General features: G+C 41.3%; 1 protein-coding gene across 1 annotated transcript; it reads right to left on the reverse strand.

Annotated features, from left to right (window-relative positions):
• Positions 1-15042: 15042 nt before the first annotated feature.
• GPX8 (glutathione peroxidase 8 (putative)) lies at positions 15043-19730 on the reverse strand. Its single transcript, XM_030969344.1, has 3 exons — positions 19501-19730; positions 18585-18846; positions 15043-16657 (listed from the first exon to the last, which is right to left on the reverse strand). Exons 1-3 carry the CDS (start codon positions 19705-19707, stop codon positions 16494-16496), a joined length of 633 nt encoding a protein of 210 aa, XP_030825204.1. The 5' UTR covers positions 19708-19730; the 3' UTR covers positions 15043-16493.
• Positions 19731-20056: the final 326 nt, after the last annotated feature.

Below are 20056 nucleotides of genomic sequence, written 5' to 3' on the forward strand. Positions count from 1 at the left end.
TCAGACAGAGACCAATACGGCACCCACAGCCCTTTCCTTCTTGGATGTGAGAATCCCTTACCTGGCAGACAAAAACTTAGGCACACCCCCATGGCTCTGACAGAGAGACCCACATGGCTCTGGCATATATATATGTATACGTATACATATATATGCCTATCTATATAGATACAGAGATAAAAATGTACATGTGAAGGTATTATTTCTGTAGTCAATGGCTGTCCCTTCAAGATGCCTGTTGAGTTCATGTAGCCCATGACTGTGTGTTCCACCCTCCCTAGACAGCTTCCAGAGCAGGAGGGCTTGTGTGCTGTTGGCTGGTTGTGAGCTGCATCTGCTCACAATTTGTGAACCTGGAGCATCCTTGTGGCCCATGGTAGTTGTGGCATACAGTGGCAGTGTCATTCTGCAACCAATATTATACAATTCAGTATTATAGACTGTTTTCCCCCAGAAATCAACCCTCCTTGAGGTACATCATATTTCCATCCTTCTGCATTACCCAGCAAGTGCATCTATGTCCTTAAGCAAAAAACAATCCCATGGATGTATTTGCCTTTGCTTGAGGCAGGACTAATCCAAAATGCCTTCCCTTGGGGACATCCACTGGTTGTTTCCACTGTAAACACATAAAGCTTGCCTTGGTGGGTTTGTGGCAGTGTGATGTAGCCAATCTGCCACAGTATAGGATAACCAGGGAATGTCCATGGTTAAGTCCACCTGTCAATCACGAGCCCATTTGGATGTTGCATCTCTTCCCTGGTGATCTGAGGTGTCATGGGTACTGAGGCAGAAATAATTCACCCTTTTGTTGCCAGTCCAGATCCACCTGAGATACTTCAACCTTGGCCCCTCAATCTACCTTTCTCTTTGATTTTCTTCAGTAGCCCAACTCTTGGGTATTGTGCATGATGTACTTTACAGCCAGCTTCTCCACCTGGGCAGAGGTGCCACACTTCTGCAGCCCAGATGGTTTTTCCTTTGCACTGCCAACTGGTCTTTTTCCATTGGTCCATTTTCCACCATCAGCAAGTCAGTGTAGAGTTAGAGCAGAGGCCATTTCTCTCATTCAGTGATACCTAAAGCCAGCTGGACAGCTTTCAGCTTTGTGAACTGACTGGATCCACCTTGTCCCTCAACAGTGTAGGACTTCACAGAGTGCCTTTCCACTTGCAAATTGTCCCTACAATACATCAGGAACCATCAGTGAAGAGAGTGCGCTGATTTTCATTTTCTGGCAGCTGATTGTAGGGTAGGTTCTCCTCAGCATGTTCAAACTTTTCCTCCTCTGGTGATGATAATCCAGAACTCTCACCTTCAGGCCAGTTTGTGATGACTTCTGAGATCCCTGGGTGATTGGGTTTCCTATTTGAGCTCACTGGTGATCAGAGCAATCCATTCATTCCACATAGCACCAGTGCCATGATGTGTGGAAGGCACTTTCCCTTTGAACATCCAGTCCAGCACTGGCAGCCAGGATGCCAGAAGAGGCTGTGCTTTGGTACCAATCACCTCTGAGGCAGCTCAAATCCCATCATAAGCTGCAAGGATCTCTTTTTCAGCTGAGATATAGAAAGCCTCAGATCCTTTGCATCCCTGACTCCAGAATACCAGGGCTCATCCCTGAGTCTCCTGGATACATTTCACCGGGACTCCAGGAAGGACCATTTTGCCTGGCTGCACCATAGAGCACATTTTTCACATCTTATCCTGTCCTGACTGGCCCAGGGACTACTCCATGAACAATCTCCTGTTTCATGTGTTCAAAAGCTTGTTGTAGTTCAAGACCCCACCTGAAATCATTCTTCTTAAATGTCACATGATATCTGAGGGTTTGCGATCTTGAATATACATTCTGCAAACCTCACAGCACCTAGGAAAGCCTGTGTTTCCTTCTTGTTGGTTGGTGGGGATATAGCTGCTATTTTATTGAGCACATCCATTGAAATCTGACAATGTCCATCTTGCCATTTATTCCTAAAAACTGAATTTCCCAGGCAGGTCCCTTGACCTCCTTGTGTTTATGGCAAAACCAGCCTTCAGCTGATGTTGAATGCCTGAGAAGTTTACTTTTCAGTTTACTTGCTGGCTAACAGAGTTTTCTCTTGAAAGCAGAATAAACATGCCTACCGCTGTAGTCTAATGGGCTGTCTCTGTCTGTCACTAAAGTTTCTATCTTTGTCATTCCCTAACTCAGGTGGATCCTGGGCAGAAAAAGGTGAAGGAACTTTCCTAACATATTTCAGTTTGACTTCCAGTAGGTTTTGGGCTTGGGACATTTTGCACCATTTTTCAAAGTGAGAGGTAAAGAGTGCTAAAAAATCACTACTGAACCCATGACATGCCACTGCTCAGCTTTCTAATAGCCCTAAATAAGGTCTTTTTTCTCTTAGGAAATTCCTTTGTATTATTTTCTTTGCATTTGGTTGGTGCCCTAAGCACTTAGCACTTCTATACACTACTCTTCAGAGTCTAATTAAAGCTATCAAATATGCATTCACATGATTGGAGCAATGGACAACACACACTTCAGAATATTCTGGGGTGTGAAGTGCAGAGCAAGTGGATACCAACAGAACAAACAGGAAAGGAAGAGATGAGGGTAAAATCAGTAGCTGAATTCCTCACACTGGCCTCTGTGTGAAAGGTGTTATTAATAAAAAAGATACAGAGATATGTATGGAACAAAAAGTTATACCATTTTATTCTTCTTTGGTCTGATTGTCTCTAGAGTATTTCCATTTTTTGTATGCTTGTATTAGGCTCCTCTGTTTTTAATTTTGTGAAGAAATTTGTATCTCCAGGTGAAATTCACAGTCTCCTTTTTCTCAGTGGGCCTTTGAGTGGGATCAGGAATCCAGCAGTTTCAAGGTCCTTGTAGGACCAGAGACTCACAATGTCTCTGAGAGGAGCTGGAATGGACTTGTACCTCTTGTGAGGGGAAGGGATTTTACAAATTGTGTGTTGACAGAGATTATTTGACTTATACCTACACCCTGAATATCAAGGAAGTGTTTTAGAGCCTAAAAGAGTGGAAGACTTGAAACAGATGAGCATCTCCTACAGAATGAGGTACAAATTTGGTTTCTTTGACATTAAGTTTGTAAGTGCTGAGAATATGACTTAACCTGCCTCATCTAAAAACTGCACACCTGGTTTGCTGAAGTCCTTATTTCAATAGGGAGATGAGGGATATTATCTTTGTAAATTTGTAGATTGTAAAGAACTATTTTGATCTGATGATTATAAATGAATCCATTTTGAAAGAGTGAAACTGAAAAACGAACCTAAAAAACCACTTTAACTGAAAACTTAGATTGTGCATTCAACTATATTGAAAATACAGTTGGACGTGATTCCCTAAGTATTAGTCTTTGGAAGTGAAACCAGGGACTTATTTCCAAGGCAAGTTATATGGAGATACAACAGAATTTCAGGAACTCATAGGTGTTGAAGCTGAACCTGTCAGTAATTACTTGCATTGAGAGATGACAGTCCCTTTTAACTGTATGGTGAATTACCCTTATCCAGGAAAGAGTGTTAGAAACCTTGCCCTGTGTCCAAGACAACATGAGAGGAATCACCTACAGCAGGTGCCTGAAGCCTTGGATATAGTTGCAATTCATAATTATTCGGAGCATAATTACCTTTTGCAATACTTAACTGTACAATAACATACAGTTTGGTCTAGTAATGTAGAAATAAGTATTGTGCTATCAATAGAAGCTGCTAGGGAATCTTTGGAAAGAACCACGTCTGAGTGCTATTTTGGCAGTTTATTAATCCAGACTCTCGGGATTCCAGGATGAAATATTGCTTAGCCACACAGTTGGCAGCTGGCAACGAACCCAGAAGTTCTTTTGTTCGGTTGGAGTTTATCCAAGGCTAAACAAAATGTAGTTTTACCTTGTATGCACTCTCTAATGCCAGTACAGGATCCCAGTATGCTGTAAGCTGTGTCTTAAACTGTAGCAGTGGTGTGCTGAAATGGATAAGCTGTGTGCACAAAAAAAGGGAGAACACGTTGAAGAGTGAAACTCAGCAGAAAGGCCTGGGATGGGTGACTTAGCAGGACAGCTTTTGATCTGTCCATAGAAAAGCAAAACAAGGAAATTACTGTAGTGTGCTGATGAAGAATTAGACTATTGTTTTATGAAAGCTGAAGGTCACATTAAAACTGGAAATCCTGGGAGTCAACTGTGTGTACCATGAAAATGAATACAATTTATCAAAATGCACTTATCCCTTGGTGCCCTGGGTTTATTGGTGTTTTTTGTTTCCACCTCTCTCTTTTTAAACCAATAAAACCAAAAAGTAACAGGTGACACAAATTCCTCCCTGACCTAAATAGAGTTTTGATCCACTCTTATATACTTGCCAACCAGGGTTGTTATTGCTGAATTTGGTGTTGGAAATAAAAGGGGTTTAGATACAGGTAAAAGTGTGACACAAATGGGCAAAAGTCAGAAAAATTTGTATATAGCCAGTATTCAGTCTTTTATATGCCTGTCTATGCACATAATGCATTCTTACTGTGACAGAATGCAGCACACAAGTAATAGTTACATGGTTTTTTCCTTATTTTTCTCACTTGTTTGCATAGGATATGTAATTTTCCTTAATGTTTGAGTGTTGGGGTTCATCTGAAGAGTAATATTGGATAGTTATTTCTAGAGCTCACTCCCCTCATGTTCACAGTCACTTTTACTGTGCAGGCAAAGATAAATGTAATAGGAGATTTCTAATGAGCAGAGTACTGGATTGAGATGTTAATTGTTGGTTTTAATGAAAGCCCCAGCAAAGAAGCAGGAACTATTTCCTCCTCTTGTCCTCTTAATTACCTCTCCTTTGTACAGCTAAAATGAAGCTTTGCGTTCCTTGTACAGCTAAAAGGAAGCTTTGAGTTCATTGCCAGAATATTCCAGTTACCTGGTCAACAATATTTCATTCTGGAGTCTAAACAACAGCTGCTCACTGCAGTGTGAAATGATGTGATGAGAACAGCCACATGAATTGAATCCTCATTTCTTTCCTGATTCCTTCCTTCCCCTTGCTTGCTTTGGTTTCTGCTGCAGGTAGAAATACTTGAGGGCCAAAACCCCCTTTAATAAATGAGAACCACCATCTAGTACAACTGTCAGCCACTTAGAAAGGCCCAGGGCTTTGTCCGTACTGCTGTGAGAAATGTTCCTCTGACCCGCTCAGAGGAGCTTAAGCACTGAGCAGGCAACAAGATTGGGATCTTTCTGTATACTGGCTGAAAATCTAGAGACAGCAGTGAAGAAATACAAGAAGAAAATTTAAGATGTTCCCATGTCTCAGGATCTCTGCTCAGTGAGCACTTAACAAAGCTGGGACATAACTTTTTGCTTTGGCAGGGAGTTGAAGGCCTTGGTTCCCAGAAATCTATCTTGATTGCAACTGCAAAATGGTAACAAATTTTCCCCTCTGTATGTTCAACATTTTTTTCCACCTATTTCAAAACTCGCACTGGTGGTAAAACTTAATCAGACCCCTCACACTGTTAAACGGTGATATTTTTCTTAACACAATTTTTTACACCTTTCTTGGTTTATCCTGAGTGTCACAGGCAGTGACTACATCATCTCTGATAAGTATCCAATATGCCCTTGGTATCTAAGTCCCTGTGCACCTTAGCTAGCCAGGTTTCTCAAAGTAGGCCTTTTTTGAAGCAAAAGTTTCTTAAAAACTTACGTAAAAGACCAGTTTTCTTCACTTCTCTCTTTCTCTGTCATGGAAACAATCTGCCATCTACTGCTTTTAAGGCAATGTTCTGTGACCAGCTCTTTAGATCTCCCTGCTTGCCCGGATCTGGTGTAAATTGCCACCACGTCTTGTCAGCAATCATTTGGCAAGGAGCACCCTCAGTTTCATACCATGAAATGCTTGGGTCCTAAAAGTGTTAGTGGTCCTTTTCCAGCAGCCTGGATGTGATGAATCCAACTTTTTCTAAAACGTGTTGTTTCAGTCAGTACTTAATTGTTGTGAGTATTGCTGCTGATGTCCAAACCTCACCTTCAAACTACAAACTTATATTTTATCTCAATAAATTCTGACACATGATGATGACAGCAATTTTATAGTAAAAAACCTTAGGGATAATGGATGAGAAAAAGCAATGTTATGATGGTATTGATAACCTGAATACCAGCTTTCAAAGTAGTTCCAGGCACAAGATATCAGCACCATCTGCTGCCAGTGAGGGCAAACTACATGATTTCTTGCATATCAGTTTGGGAATGTTTTGCAGTGAGCTACAAAGTTTTAGCCACTTTTCCAGTACTTAAATGAAGTAACTGGACAGTTGGCTGTATAGCTTCCATAATGAGGAGCCTAAAATGAATCCATCGTGAGAAAGAAATGAAGACACTTAACTCAGATGACTTCATTTCACTTTGTAGACATATCAGTGAGATGCTGGAAGCATTATAGAAGTGATACACGTAGCTACGTACAACTTTTTAGAACAAATCTCTGTTTAAATTTCAGTTACAATCTCAAAGTGACAAAAAAGCTCTTATCTAGCACATAATTTCCAGAATACCATGTGATTCAAGTGAAGAAGAATGTATTAAGGATACATTATAATGGTGTTATAATACCTTCCCAACAATCCAACACTTACTCGTCAACAAACACCATGAAGTTCAGAGTTCTCCATGGCACTCCTGCTTATATTTATTTACCACTGACTTCACCTAGGGAGCTACTTAGCTTAAGGCTGCTACCAAATGTAATATCTTGGCATATACCCCATTGTTAATCAGTGTTCAGTAGAAATTTTATAGAAAAACCCCCAGATCTTTTATTATAATCCATTCATGGTGCATGTGTGCATGCATGAGCTGAAGGTTCACAGGTAGGAATCACTGCTTGTAACACCAGTTGCAGTGGGTCATATTATTTCCTCTTTAATTAATTGCTCAGCATTTATTAATCCTAATTCTAATTAATTCAAATAAAACCTTGTTGACTTTGAAAGATTTTCGATTTTCATTCCAATTTACAGCCATAAAGTTCTCAACTGCAACCTCTTTACTCCCACTGTCAAACAAACTGCACGGTTACAGGTTTTCTCATCTGAAAGAAACTTTTCAGTGTGAGAAAAAGGTTTGTCAAGAGCCTCAAACACTGGTCTGATAGGTACACAGTTCAATACACTTCACTTGAGTGTGGCTGATTTATTGAGTGTTCAAGCGAGCTGGCTTTGCAGCCCATGCCGGAGTCTGCTGTTAGGCAGGGTGACGATATTTGGCTGCTCTCGTTAAACGTTAAGTCTTGTAGGAAAAAAAATCACATTCAGTTAAACGAGGAACTGAAGCATTGCAAGCAGCCCTTTGTGAAGCTATGCTAGCAGAGCCTTGTGTGCTGTTTGTTTTACAGAAAGCATTAAGAAGGTGCTGAGTGACCCAGCCACTTTGTATGCAGGGCGTGCTTTGTTGTGTCCTTACCAGCACAAAGGGAGCTAATAAGGTGGCAGGTTTCTGAAATAGTTTAACTTTGTTTTGGCAAAACAACTCCATCAACTGATATTTAATTATTGTTTATTACAAATTCATCGGTATAGTCCTCCATCATCTTGTTTACACGGTGTTTTTTCTTGCAGATGTGAAGCATGCAGCTCCAAAATAGAATTAGGTAGGAAATAAGAAATTATATGAGAAACTTTTTTGCAGAAGAAATTTTTATTGGTTCAAATAATTATTTTCCTCCATAAAATATAGGAAAATCTTTCCTGGTTTCCAGAAACAGTAAGAAAATTAAGAACAGTTTCAGCATATTTTAAAAAGGTGGTACTCTGATTCTTAGTCTTAGAAGAGAGCACTTTTAATGCTGTTTCTAACATCCAAAAGCTAGAAAGAGGAAAATGTGCTCTTTTGTATGCTTTGAGTCTGCCTGAATCTCTCTCTTGAAAACCTAGATGATGACACACCGAATTTTGACATTATGACAAGGACTGAAAAAGAATGGTTATGAACTTACATTGAAAAAAAGACATGTTACATATTCCAGCAACTCATCTCTTTTTACCTCTTTTGTTTAACTAAACTCCATATTTCAAACAAACAAACAAACAAACAAACAAACAAACAAAAACCCAGAAAAACTGTTTTACCTTTCTCCTATCAAATTTGTGCTCAGGTTTTCTCAGATGAAGTGAGTGCCTAAGTATGTGTGCTGTCCCTTCGGCATGCAAACTTCCATAAAGCACATGCACGAACAACTCATCTGCTGGCATTAAGCGATGCTTCACACTTTCTCCTACAACTTCTCCCTTTGCCTGCCATGTAAATCAAATGATAGCAGGTTATTTCTGGAATCTGGTAGTGTAAGATGGTGGCGAAGTAGTGTGGCTTTTGTTCGCTTTTGGGTTTGGGGACCTGCGTCGGAGGAGAACTGTGTACAGGGCTGCGATGCCGTTTGCTCAGTCTGACAAAGCGGCCCTGCATTCAGCCCTCAGCCTCAGACAGCCTGGCTTGGGTGCCTCAGAACGGCGCTGCCCCGCAGACCTCGCTCCCTGTACGGTGTGCCCGGCTCCTCACAGCAAGCGAAGTGGCAGTGGGAAGCAGCTGATGTGAGACGTGAGGGGTTTGTGTAGCATGTGCTGAAGAGACGGCAGAGAATGGCAGCAAAGCTGGTGAAGCTGGAGCACAAATTCTGTGAGGAGCAGCTGAGGGAGCTGGGGGTGTCTATCCTGGAGAAAAGGAGGCTCAGGGGAGACCTCATCACTCTCTACCACTGCCTGAAAGGAGGCTGTGGCCAGGTGGGGTCGGTCTCTTCTTCCGGGCAACCAGTGTCAGGCCAAGAGGAAATAGCCTCAAGCCATTAGGTTTAGGTTGGACATTAGAAGGAATTTCTTCACAGAAAGGGTGATTAAACATTGGAATGGTTTGCCCAGGAAGGTTGTGGAGACACCATCCCCGGCGGCGTTTAAGAATGGATTGGATGCTATGGACTTAGTGCCCTGGTATAGCTGTCATGGTGGTTTTAGGTTATAGGCTGGACTTGATGACCTCAGAGGTCTTTTCCAACCTAATTGACTCTGTGATTCTGTGAAGCTGTGATTCTGTGAAGTTGCCCTAGCCCCATTACCGAGGCAGAAGGAGCCGGGTGATGGCAGCCCCAGACCGTGGCACGGCCGAGCGATGGCAGCCCGAGGGGCACGGCTGGGGCGGTGACACAGCGGCCTCGGCGAGGTGTCGGCCGCCCGGGGCGTCGGTCTGGCGGGCTGCCAGTGCCCGATGCCGAGCCAGGGCTCCTCGGCCCCGGCCGCCGCCGCCGCCCTGCCCGCGGAGCGCGGGACCCGCCGCGCAGCCCGGGCGCTTTGCCGCCAGCTGGGACCGCCGCCGCGCAGCCCGGGCCCGCCGGCGGGACGGGACCGCGCTTCCCGCCGCGGCGGGCGCCCTGCGGGATGCTTAAAGGACGGCGTGCGGCGCCGGGGCACGGTGCGGTGGGCGGCCGAGCAGCTGGCACCGCCTCCCCGCGGGGACCGGCGCCCCGAGGGCTGGCCGGGCTATAAGTTTCCCTCCGCACAGGTTGCCATGAGAGTGGCTGCTTGCCACGCACCCGCCAGGAGCCCACCCCCCGGGAGGGATCCTGCCCCAGTCAGGATACCTCTCCTGAGGTGGCGGCAGCGGCTTCAGCCAGCCCCGGCAGAGACGGAGTGGAAATTAGAAAAACCCGCCCGGAGGACGAGCAGGAGGGATGAGGACTTGCTTTGGTAACAGCGTCCAGTGGGGTGCAGGGGCTGCCGGTGCCTTGGGGAGGACCGGTCATCCTCGGTGCCTCCGTCCTGGCCCCGGGGCCGTGGCTCCCAGGGAAGCCTCGCCAGCAGCAAGGCTGGAGGGAAGGTGATTTAGGGTGAATAAACTGAGCTGCGCGGTTGCTAAGTGTTGTGTCTCTGTGGTTTTTTTCAAGCATGACGAGAAGAGAAGGATTGGAAAGGACTTGAAGTGGAGCAGAAAGCAAAGCCCCCGGCGAGCCGCTAAGGTAAGGACAGGCACAGACCCTTGCACTCCCTGGTACGCACTGAACTGAGAGTTCCATTGCGCCTTTCTGGGGGACAGAAGGAGGAAGGAGGGAAGGAAACTATGGAAAGTAGGTGATTTTGAACAAACCCCCGGAACATGTAATTTCTATTGTTTTCTATTAATCCTTATGACACTTTCTCAAGCGTAGCATCTGCAATGTCAAAAAACCACAAGTCACGGTCAATAGACATCCGTTCAGGGGAGGAAACAAAAACACCTTTGGGCTTCTCTCCTGGTGCGCTAGAGGGACTGCTTACTCTTTAAAAGCAAAAGTTACTTGACCTGGTTGAAGGGGTTGTATAGATTTGCAGAAGTCTCTTCCCATTTGCACTGCAAACTCAGTTACCTACATTTAGAGGGTGGTATATGATAAGGGACACAACAAAGAGCTCACAAATACAGTAGGAACCCAGGTAGGAAACTTTTTAATCACAAAAATAATCACTGAACAGTAATCAATAGGTAAAATACAGGCAGCTTGTGCCTTAAGGAGTTGACATGAATCACAAAACCAAGTAAGACTGTAACATGCAAACTGATGGAGTGGGAAGTGGAGGTGTCTTTGGGATTGACCTTGCTGGAAAACACTGAAGCAGAAGATAAGTCATACTGCCATTAGATATGACAGTATAGAAATGTAATCTCTAACATGCTGAGAATGTTGCTTCAACATATGTATTTTATGTAAGTGATCCCTCTAGGGAAAAGCTGTATTGCTGAAGTGAGCAGCGACTGAGCTCTGGGAGACAAAATTTTGGGTTTGGTGGTGAAGGGGAGCTGCTGGCCCAAACTGAAGAGAGTGCAACAGTCTGGCAGTGCACGTTAGCTGGCTGTTGTCCCTGATGTGTCCACAGCTGCTAGCTGCACTCCATATTGTTTCATTCAAAAGCATCACAGAAAACTCAGAGGCGGCCGCCTTTTGCTGCGGAACAAGAGGAACTCAATTAGCCCATACTTGCTGTGGCTGCTAACAGCAACAGCACTCAAGGAAGTAAATGTTTCATGTTTTGTTTTGTATCGAGTTAAGATTTATTTTGAGTGATTTAAGACCAATTCTGAAGAAACAAAGTGAAGGCTTCAAACACAATATTAATTGCATTTTATACAAAGTGTCTAAATCAGTACCTTCTTTCCAGAGAGACTTCAAAGGACTTTCATTCAAAGTGGATGTTGGAGGTAAAATTTTACCTCCATCTAGACTAAATTCATAAGCTTCAGTCCTGAAACCTTTGTTTGTTTTCCATTAGGTGGCTGTAAAGAGAGGTGTGCTGTGGCTTGTAACCTGTAGGTAAGTTGGACCATGGAGTAACCAATGATAACTCTAATTTCAAAATAAAATTGACTACTCAGAGTTTGACTCTGGCTCATCTAGACTAAGGGTAGGACTGAAACAGTGGCCATAAGCAAATGTCCCACGGAGAAAAGGACTGGAGCAGGTCTATATGATACAAACTACCAGTGCTGGCAACATTACAAAGAGGTAATATGTCTATGTTTCTACAACTAAGGTAAGAAACTGTTTGCAACACTATCCAATTCGTTTTGGACAGCCAGGGAACTTCACACAAGGTTTATACTATTGCTCTACTCTGGTCTTCCTGAGTCAGACACCTACCTGTGACATTTATCTCTTGACACTATATACTGTTTGAACTTGTATATACACACATATGAAACATGAACCTTAAAACAGGTGAATAATGCGGAATTTAGGTAAAAATTAAGGACTATTTCCAGGCATATTATTTCAGGAGGCATCTCCCTCATAAGGGCTCTGTGTCTGGCAGGCAGTGTATTGCTAGTCGACTGCTGTACCTAATGCAGCAGTCACTGCTACACTGTCACCAGCTGCAGGGCTGGCTCACCGCTGTGTCAAGGCAATTCCCTTGGAAGGTGCAGGGATTCATGCAGGTGGTGCAGCTGTGTGTGATGGGATGGCAGTGTATGTTGGCTGCTTGAAGTTCCGACAGCAGCTAACATGCATCTGCTCTCTTTTCCCACATACCCTGGTCATCAAAATTGAGAGCTACTACTTTTGTATAAGAAATCTTTTCGTTTCTCCTGATTATTGCTTTCTTTGACTGCCAGGCAAATACAAACGGTATTTTGTATCTTTCCTTTATTCTAACAACAGTGAGAATTTTTTCTTAGACTCTGGTGTTCATCTACTTCGAGATACCAAGGTAACAGGCAGTTTTTAAATACCTGAACCAGGTAAATAATTCAAATATTTTAAAAAGTTTTAAGCTCTTGGGAGCTTACTTAAAGCAAAAGCAGCACACTTAAAAACTTCACATGCATTTTATGTTTTAATTTTTAATAGTAATATTCGACAAATACAAAAAAAACTTGGTAGTTTTTGAGAGGTGTTTTTTTGTTTGTTTGGTTTTTTCTTTTTTTTTTTGTTTTTAATTGAGTAATTAGAGTCCTCAATGTCTTAAAGTCACTTTCACTAGCTTTCTAAGTACTATATCTGAAAAATAATTACCTTTCCATTGTATGTGATTTAAAAAGTCAGTCTTAGAGTTTTTCCTCTCTCATTGCTTCTCCAGATAACTTAATTTGTTAACATTAATACATTAAAACAACTGCACATAGTCTCACCAAACACACAGTATGAACAGGACATAGCACTATGTGTGGAAGGATGGATGCTGGAAGCACATTGATCTTTTTGACTCATGTTACGCTGTGAGTTTCTCCAAACTTGCTGCCACAGCCATCAGTGTTAATTTTATCCTCATCTTGGTCCTTTAGGCATCTACAGAGTGCCAAAGACACTCTTTGTTGTTTCTTGTTTTATCTAGGAGCTGCTGTCTGTGCCATGGACCGTGAAGAGAAAGAGCAGCAGTGTTGGTGAAGGTGTGCAGGGTGACAGCCATGCCACTGTTGTGTGTGGTGATTAGGCAGTGTATTGTTAGTTAGCTGTTCCTCACACACCAGCAACTGACTACACTGTCAGATTAGCACATCACAGTCCAGACAAGAATATAAACACTGCTGTTTAAATATCTCATTGGTCCCTAGCTGGTCCAGTGCCTGACCTAAGTGAGGTGCGCTAGGTTATGCAGACTGAGCGAATGCAGGGTTTAAAATAGGGTGTAACTGAGAGTATAGAAGTAAATGTAGTTGTATTTCATGCAGTTATATAGCAACCCCAACTGGTTTATAAACAATCTACTGAATTATGTAAATATTAAGCAACAGTTTCAGGTTTGAACCCTATATGAGCATGTTTCTCTTACACCACTAAGTATTGAAGGAACATTGATGTGTTGGCTCAGCAAACAAGTATTTTACTTGAATTTACAGGAACATACTGGTGACTGAAATGGATTTAGAATATTTTCACTGCCAGGCAACTTTTTGGAAAGAGAAGCTCACAGTTCAATGGTATTTGTTTTAGAAAATAAGGATATGTCAGACTGAAGGAGTGAAGGAATCTTGAGATGGGAATGAAGGATTAGGATGAAAGATGCAATAAGTTATGCTCAAATGGAAATAAAATAACTTTAATACACATGGACTGACATTTGTTAAGCATCATAGGAGGGAAGTTTAATCTTAAAGTGGGGAGTTTGTTCAAGAATCCAAGAAATAGGTTTCAATCTGTTTAAAATGTTGGAGTTTATATTTTTATATGCTGTAGTTTAAATTATCTCTAAGTGGGTATTTATATAGACATACATTCACACTACTTCCTTGGCTTCTGACTATAGATAAATGCTTGTTTGAATAACATATTCTGACTTTCATTTTATTTGTTTGCTTCTCCAAGTTTGTGTAGATTTGGTCATTATGTGCTTCATTTTTACCAGATAACTTGTAACATACTTTTAAGAAAAGAATGATTAGTTTCTCAATGGTCTGCCCTAAATATTATATTGCAAGAGCTGGCATGTCTCATGATGTATAAGTAATACAAACACACGGAGTTTTTGTTAAGGAGGAATGTTAATTTGTTGAGTAATGTTAATTAACAGTAAATTTTGGAAAACTTAAACTGTGTAGAATCAGGACTGAACAGTACCTATACTGAAATTTCTTCAGAAGATGGTTGTGCCACTGCAATGTGACTTAATAGTGGAACGAGAAGATCCATGACTGTTTTCTCAGACAAAATCTTCTTTCTTTAGGACTCTGGAGTGAATATGATTCAGGAAGCTGTGAGTTAAGTAATTCTGTCTGCTTGTTAGCTAATATCACATGCTATTTCTGAATACCAGGAAAGACACTTGATCTTAATGCTGGCATTGAGATATTCAAGATTACACTGTGTCCTCTGGAAAACAATATGAGCTTTAGCGAGTGAGTCACAAACAAGGTGCACACATTTCCTTCCCTCCTGCTCCCTTTCAAACAAGAAAATCATGCCTCACTGTTTATCTTAAGCGTTTTAAGGACCCAGGTGAAATTTCTCATGTGCAGAATAACTCTCGGGCAGTACCAGGACTAAAGCAGGCATCGAGTCTTCCACTAACAGCACCCAACATTTCCTTATACCTACCCTTTTTTATTCAGTGATACAAAATCCAGGGAGCTTTGGTAGTTCACATTAACAGACATGCATGTTTTAAACTTGCATATTTTCAAATTAAGATACCCAACCATTTATGGGCAAAACACTGTGTCCTGACACTTAGTTCCTATTGACTGCTCCCAGTGAGGGGAGAGGGTCCATATCTCAGCTCCCTTCCTGCTCCATCAAAGCAGCACAGATGTGTGACAAAAATCACCTGACGTGTCCCACTATGTGCTCTCACACTGTACATGCAGGAAGAGACAGGAGTAAAGTGCAGAACCTCAGCATAAAAATAGGCACTGTCTTCACAGATTTGATGTGGAATCTTGCAGGACAATGGCAAGCAGTGCAGATCTAGTCTAAAACACCAGCACCAGGCTTGTTTGGTCTAATGAGACTTTTACATAGTCCTTAACTGGATTCTGAAGTTTGGTGGATAAAATTGTCACGCATTAAGTTTAATTTCCTTTCCAAAAAGGTGTTTGCCATTATTGAGAGTGACTTTGTTTAATCTTCCAAATCAGTATCATTACTCAATCTTCATAGATTTTTTGTGACATTCTCTATTAATTCAATAAGTGAATGAAAAAAACTCTCCCTTTAAGAAAATTGCTCTTGAATTTCTCACCTTTTTTATGCAGTTGAGTGGCTGTCTTTACTGGAAAAATTTTGAGGCACTTTAGGTATTTTGAAGCACTTTAGGTATTTTCAACCAATATTAGTCTTACAAAAGAACAACACTAATTCTACCCATCCTTTTCATATAGAAAATTTCACTATTCTACTAAGACACAGGTTTTTCTCATTCCTATTATATCAGCCCTTCTTCAAGGCATGGACAGCTGGAGTGAGGTTTCTTACTAAAATTTTATATCTCCCTTCATTCAAACAGATAAATCAAAACTCTTGGCAGTTTGTAATGGAAGAGTGGAACAGAACTGGAAATGGGTATGCAGGACTGGGGGGTTTGCAAGGTGAGAAGAGTGGGGCTTGAGCCAGGAGCCTGCATCCCCTTCTTCTACCTCTACTTGAAGATTGCCATTTTATTCTAGAGATGAGAGGTAGATGGGTGGCTGGGGAGCATTGTTTTCAATAGTCTCAGAAAGATGTCTGTTAGAGTGCCAGGCTCTCGATTTTTGTTGCCCCTTGAATCCTTCTGTAAGCAACCATGAATATTTACACAGGCCCTGCCTTCATCCAGGTCAGAAGAGAAATAATCCAGGAGGAGAGGAGCTCACATCTGAGGCACTGTACTGCAGCACAAATGTATGGAGAATGTTGAAGACTTTAAAGGTGTTGGAAAATTTAAATGTAAAATATGCAAAATATGAAGCAGCAAGCAAACTTTATTTCAATTTTTTTACTTCTTTTAATAATTTTATTTTCTACGTACAATTTTTTTTTTTGCAACTGGCAGCTTCTCAATTCAGTAGTCTTCCTTGAGAAGATATTGCAAAGTTGGTATCTTCAGTTATGTATGTGAAAACCTGCTATGGATGTCTCTGGATCCCATGTCTTTCATGACAGGGCAATTACATGTTAATGGAGTATAAAATCTCTGTGTTACTGGTGTAATGGGGAAAAAAAAAAACTGTGTAAATATGAGTCATTTATTAATAAACCTTCTTTCTAACTATTTACCTGCTGGTGACAATTTTAATTAGCTATTGTCAGCAATTCAGAAAAAGAAATCATAAACCCTCTATGCAAATTGATGGTCCCTCCCTGCAGTGCACTGAGCGCCTCGCTGTGTCAGTAACCCCCCTTGTTCTTGAGGCCGCAGCAGGAGCCAATCCAGAACGAGCAGACAAATTGCAAACACCAAAGTTAAAAAGTAGCAAAGTCACCTGATGGTTTAGATTCTAGTAACATTTCTCAGGAATAGACAGGCTGCATACCCATGGTGTTTAATGGCTCTTTCAGAGGTCCTCTCTTTTCTTCATGATAATCTGCCTGATTAATGATGTTACCTCTGGTTTGATACTTTCTATTGGCTCTTCAGGTCTCCAGAATTTCACAACTTTACCCTCAGGGCTAACAAGGTACTTCCAGAAATTCCATCGAGGCTCTTTCTTTGAAGAATCTGAAAGAATGAAATCAGATAATTTTAGCAACTTACACCTTGAATCGTCTCCAGGCCCCACACTGACTCTTTGACTATTTAGGTTGAAGTAACCCCACCATACTTTTTGCTAGTAGTCTGGGCATGGATTTACTGATTGCTGCTAATGATCTGAAAAGCTAGAATTCAGTGATGCTCCCCCCTTCCTGTGAAACTGTTAAAGAGTTCCTACTTTTACTATTCTATACTTCCTAGGGAAGAGGGGTACTTATTTATTCAGGGAATCCCTACTTTTGTGTCAGTTTTGGGAAGTGAGATGGGAGCAGGAAGTTGTACTGCTGATGGCTTAATTAAGCTTCTTTCAAAAAAGGCTCCAGTAGATTTTGACTGGAGGACAAGTGTTTGGTTGGGTATGGTGCTGAACCCTAAATGGATTTTTTAAAGCAATGGATTGAAGTTTGGCACCACACTTGTGCTGCAAGCGGACTAATTTTGCACTAGATTATTGGACAGTGCTGTTGCCATCCTGCTGCTAGTAGTCACAGGCACAAAAGGGTGGTATAGGATGATGTTCAGCCTTCTGATTGTCAAAATAGCAACATGAATAAACAGGTACTTTAATTGAAAATGCACATGAATTTAATGTGAAACACAGGAATGCAGAAAGATAAAAAGTTTATTTCAGAATATTGAAGTACCAAAAGATCTTTCTCCTTCTTGTAGGTGAACAGCATGTCAAATAAGAAAATTTGAGTAGAACTTTTTTCTTTATAGGTATCAATGTTTAACACTGGTGGCACTGATATTCAGAATCTGGATTCATCACACGAAGCAGGCGCTTTTGTCCTCAAGCCGTTTCTATCAAGAACTGAGGGAAAACTCTCAATAATTCCACAGGACATCTGGCAACTCAGGGCAACAAAGTTACCTGAGGTTTTTACTAGCATCCCTAAGTGGAGGTAGGGGCAAACACAATTACAATGACAATGGTGGCTCTTATATTATTCCTCAATAAAAAAAATTTCCAAGTATGTGCTTGGGGGATATAGCACATAAGAGTTCTGGGAAACATTTCATTTAGATATTGAAATAGTTCTCTAACGAGAGGCACTATGAGAGAGTGAAATAGACTTGGAAGGCCAGGAGATGGAATACATGTTTGGGCTCTCTGCTACTTTATTTTCTGGGTAAAGTGGTGTGTTAGAAAGCGGTTATGTTTAAGCTATCTTTTTCTTTCATATATCAATATAGTTCAAAACCTGGTCAAAGATCAGGAAAATTCAGAGAGGCTTTTCAAGTTGGCTTTGAGTCTGTGAAACTTTGGTCAACTGAAGGGAGAGAGAATTTCATTTTGCTCATCAGAATATGAGGTTCTAAGTCTGTAAATGCTCCCTGTACTCATGCAGGATTTTGCAGGCTAGGTCCTGAAGTTCACATGACAAATTAATACAAATCAGTGGTTATAACTAACTAGTATATGTAAACCTGCTTTACAATACAATTTACATAAAGGTGGACATAGGACCCAGCTAAAAATCTCATCTGCATGTGGTTATGTAAAATCTTCTGGTAATTTTATGACTCCTATAACTACATTTCGTCCATAAGAAAAATCTTTTTAATAATAAAAAAATCATGTACTTTGAAATAGGGTTTTGTAAGGGGGAGTTTCTAGCTCTAGCATTTCTAGCAAAATGGATGTTTCTAGCTGGGCTGGTCAGAGCAGACTATTTTTATAAGAAGTGAGGAGAAACTGATGTTTTCAGGACACAATTCTTTAGCCCATATTTTTGATATCCAAATTAAAATGAGAGAAATTGTATGCTAAGTTCTTGTTTCTCTCCATAGTTTATGAAGACTTTAATGTTTCCTGACAAAAGCATGCAGCCTGGATTCAATGAGACTACCAGGGTTACAAGCAGCTTGATACATAAAAGAAAACAGTTACCTATCAGAAATTTAAAGGCTGGATCTGCTTCTGATCCTAGGATCTTGATTTTGTGGAAAACAGGGAATGTTACTCCATAGTTCCCTTTGGCAAAGGATTCTATTTCCTGGCTTGAACTAGGCTCTGATTCTCCGAACTGGTTGCAGGGAAACGCCAGCACAGTGAAGTGGGAGGGACCAAACTCTCTGTGCAGCTCTTGCAGCGCGATGTAATTTTTGTCTGTGTATTGGCAGTAACTGGCCACGTTTACAACCAAAGTTGCCTTCAGAAAAATAAAGTTAGAATAACTTTAGTTATTAGTTATTGGCTATTTAGTTATTAGCTATTATTTAGTCTAGTAAGGAAAAAGCCTGTAGATTTTGTAGAGATCACAATTAAACCTTAAAATGACATTTCTCATTATCATGATGGTTCCTGTCAGAAGGCCAAACATAATGTGTCTGATCACCATTTCATTAAACAGATAAAGATGAAAGCAGCTGAAGATATTTGCTTTCAGACAATCTGTTGTAAATATATAGTAAACTCATAAACTTAATCTTACAGCTTTGTTTATATATAAGTATTTAAAAAAGCAGATATTTAGGACATGCACTAAAATTGTATTTACTAGATAAACTTCCAAAATCCAAAACCAACATTCTTAACTAAGATTAAAATCCACCAATTTGCCAGTTAAGCTGTATTGCCCTGTGCTAAATAATACAATTTCTTTTCTTGGTTTGCTAGATCTAATACTTGATTCCTGGAACAGGCATAGATAAAATAAGTTTTCTCCAGCTTTCTGTATGAAGAACAGGAATTTAGCACAAATCTCTGGCAGAACCTCCCATAATCAAGCCTTTTATTTACCTAGAAACATGCACATTTTTTGTCAGTATGCATTTAAGACAGAAAAAGTGAAATAATGACTTACTTTCCCTCTGTACTTCTCCAAGGAAATAATCCTTCCTCGTGAATCCTTGACTTCAAAAGAATAAAAATCTTTGATTTTAGGTTTAAAAAACCTGAGTTGCAGCAGGCAGAGAATGGTGGTGCACAAAACCATTGACAGGAAGACAACAAAGATCCTGGCTTTGTGCACTGAGTATTTCAGAGGATAACTAGTTGTGAGAGGCTCCATTTTTGAAATCTTTGGAGCGGAGCCTGGGCAGGCCTGGAATGCGAAGGAGGAGCTGAAACATGAGACTCTCGGCTCAGACCGGAAAGAACAAGCTGCTCATTTTTGTCCCTGCTGCAAAAGAGCTGTTACATATCACAGTGCCTGCTGGGCCTCTGAGCACTTATGTAAAGTATTCGGGATCTTTTGAGGGGGAAGAGGGATGGAAGGGGGGAGAAGAAATGAGTGAAAAGGGTGTAACTATCACCTAAGGAGGCTGATTGCTCTGTGTAACTGACCTGTGTGTGTCTGCCCTGTCATGAGAGCTGCTGGGCACAAGACTGAGTTTGTAGCGCAGCTCCAGCACATCCCC

This window comes from Camarhynchus parvulus, chromosome Z, assembly GCF_901933205.1.
Source record: "Camarhynchus parvulus chromosome Z, STF_HiC, whole genome shotgun sequence".
Classification (NCBI taxonomy): domain Eukaryota; kingdom Metazoa; phylum Chordata; class Aves; order Passeriformes; family Thraupidae; genus Camarhynchus; species Camarhynchus parvulus.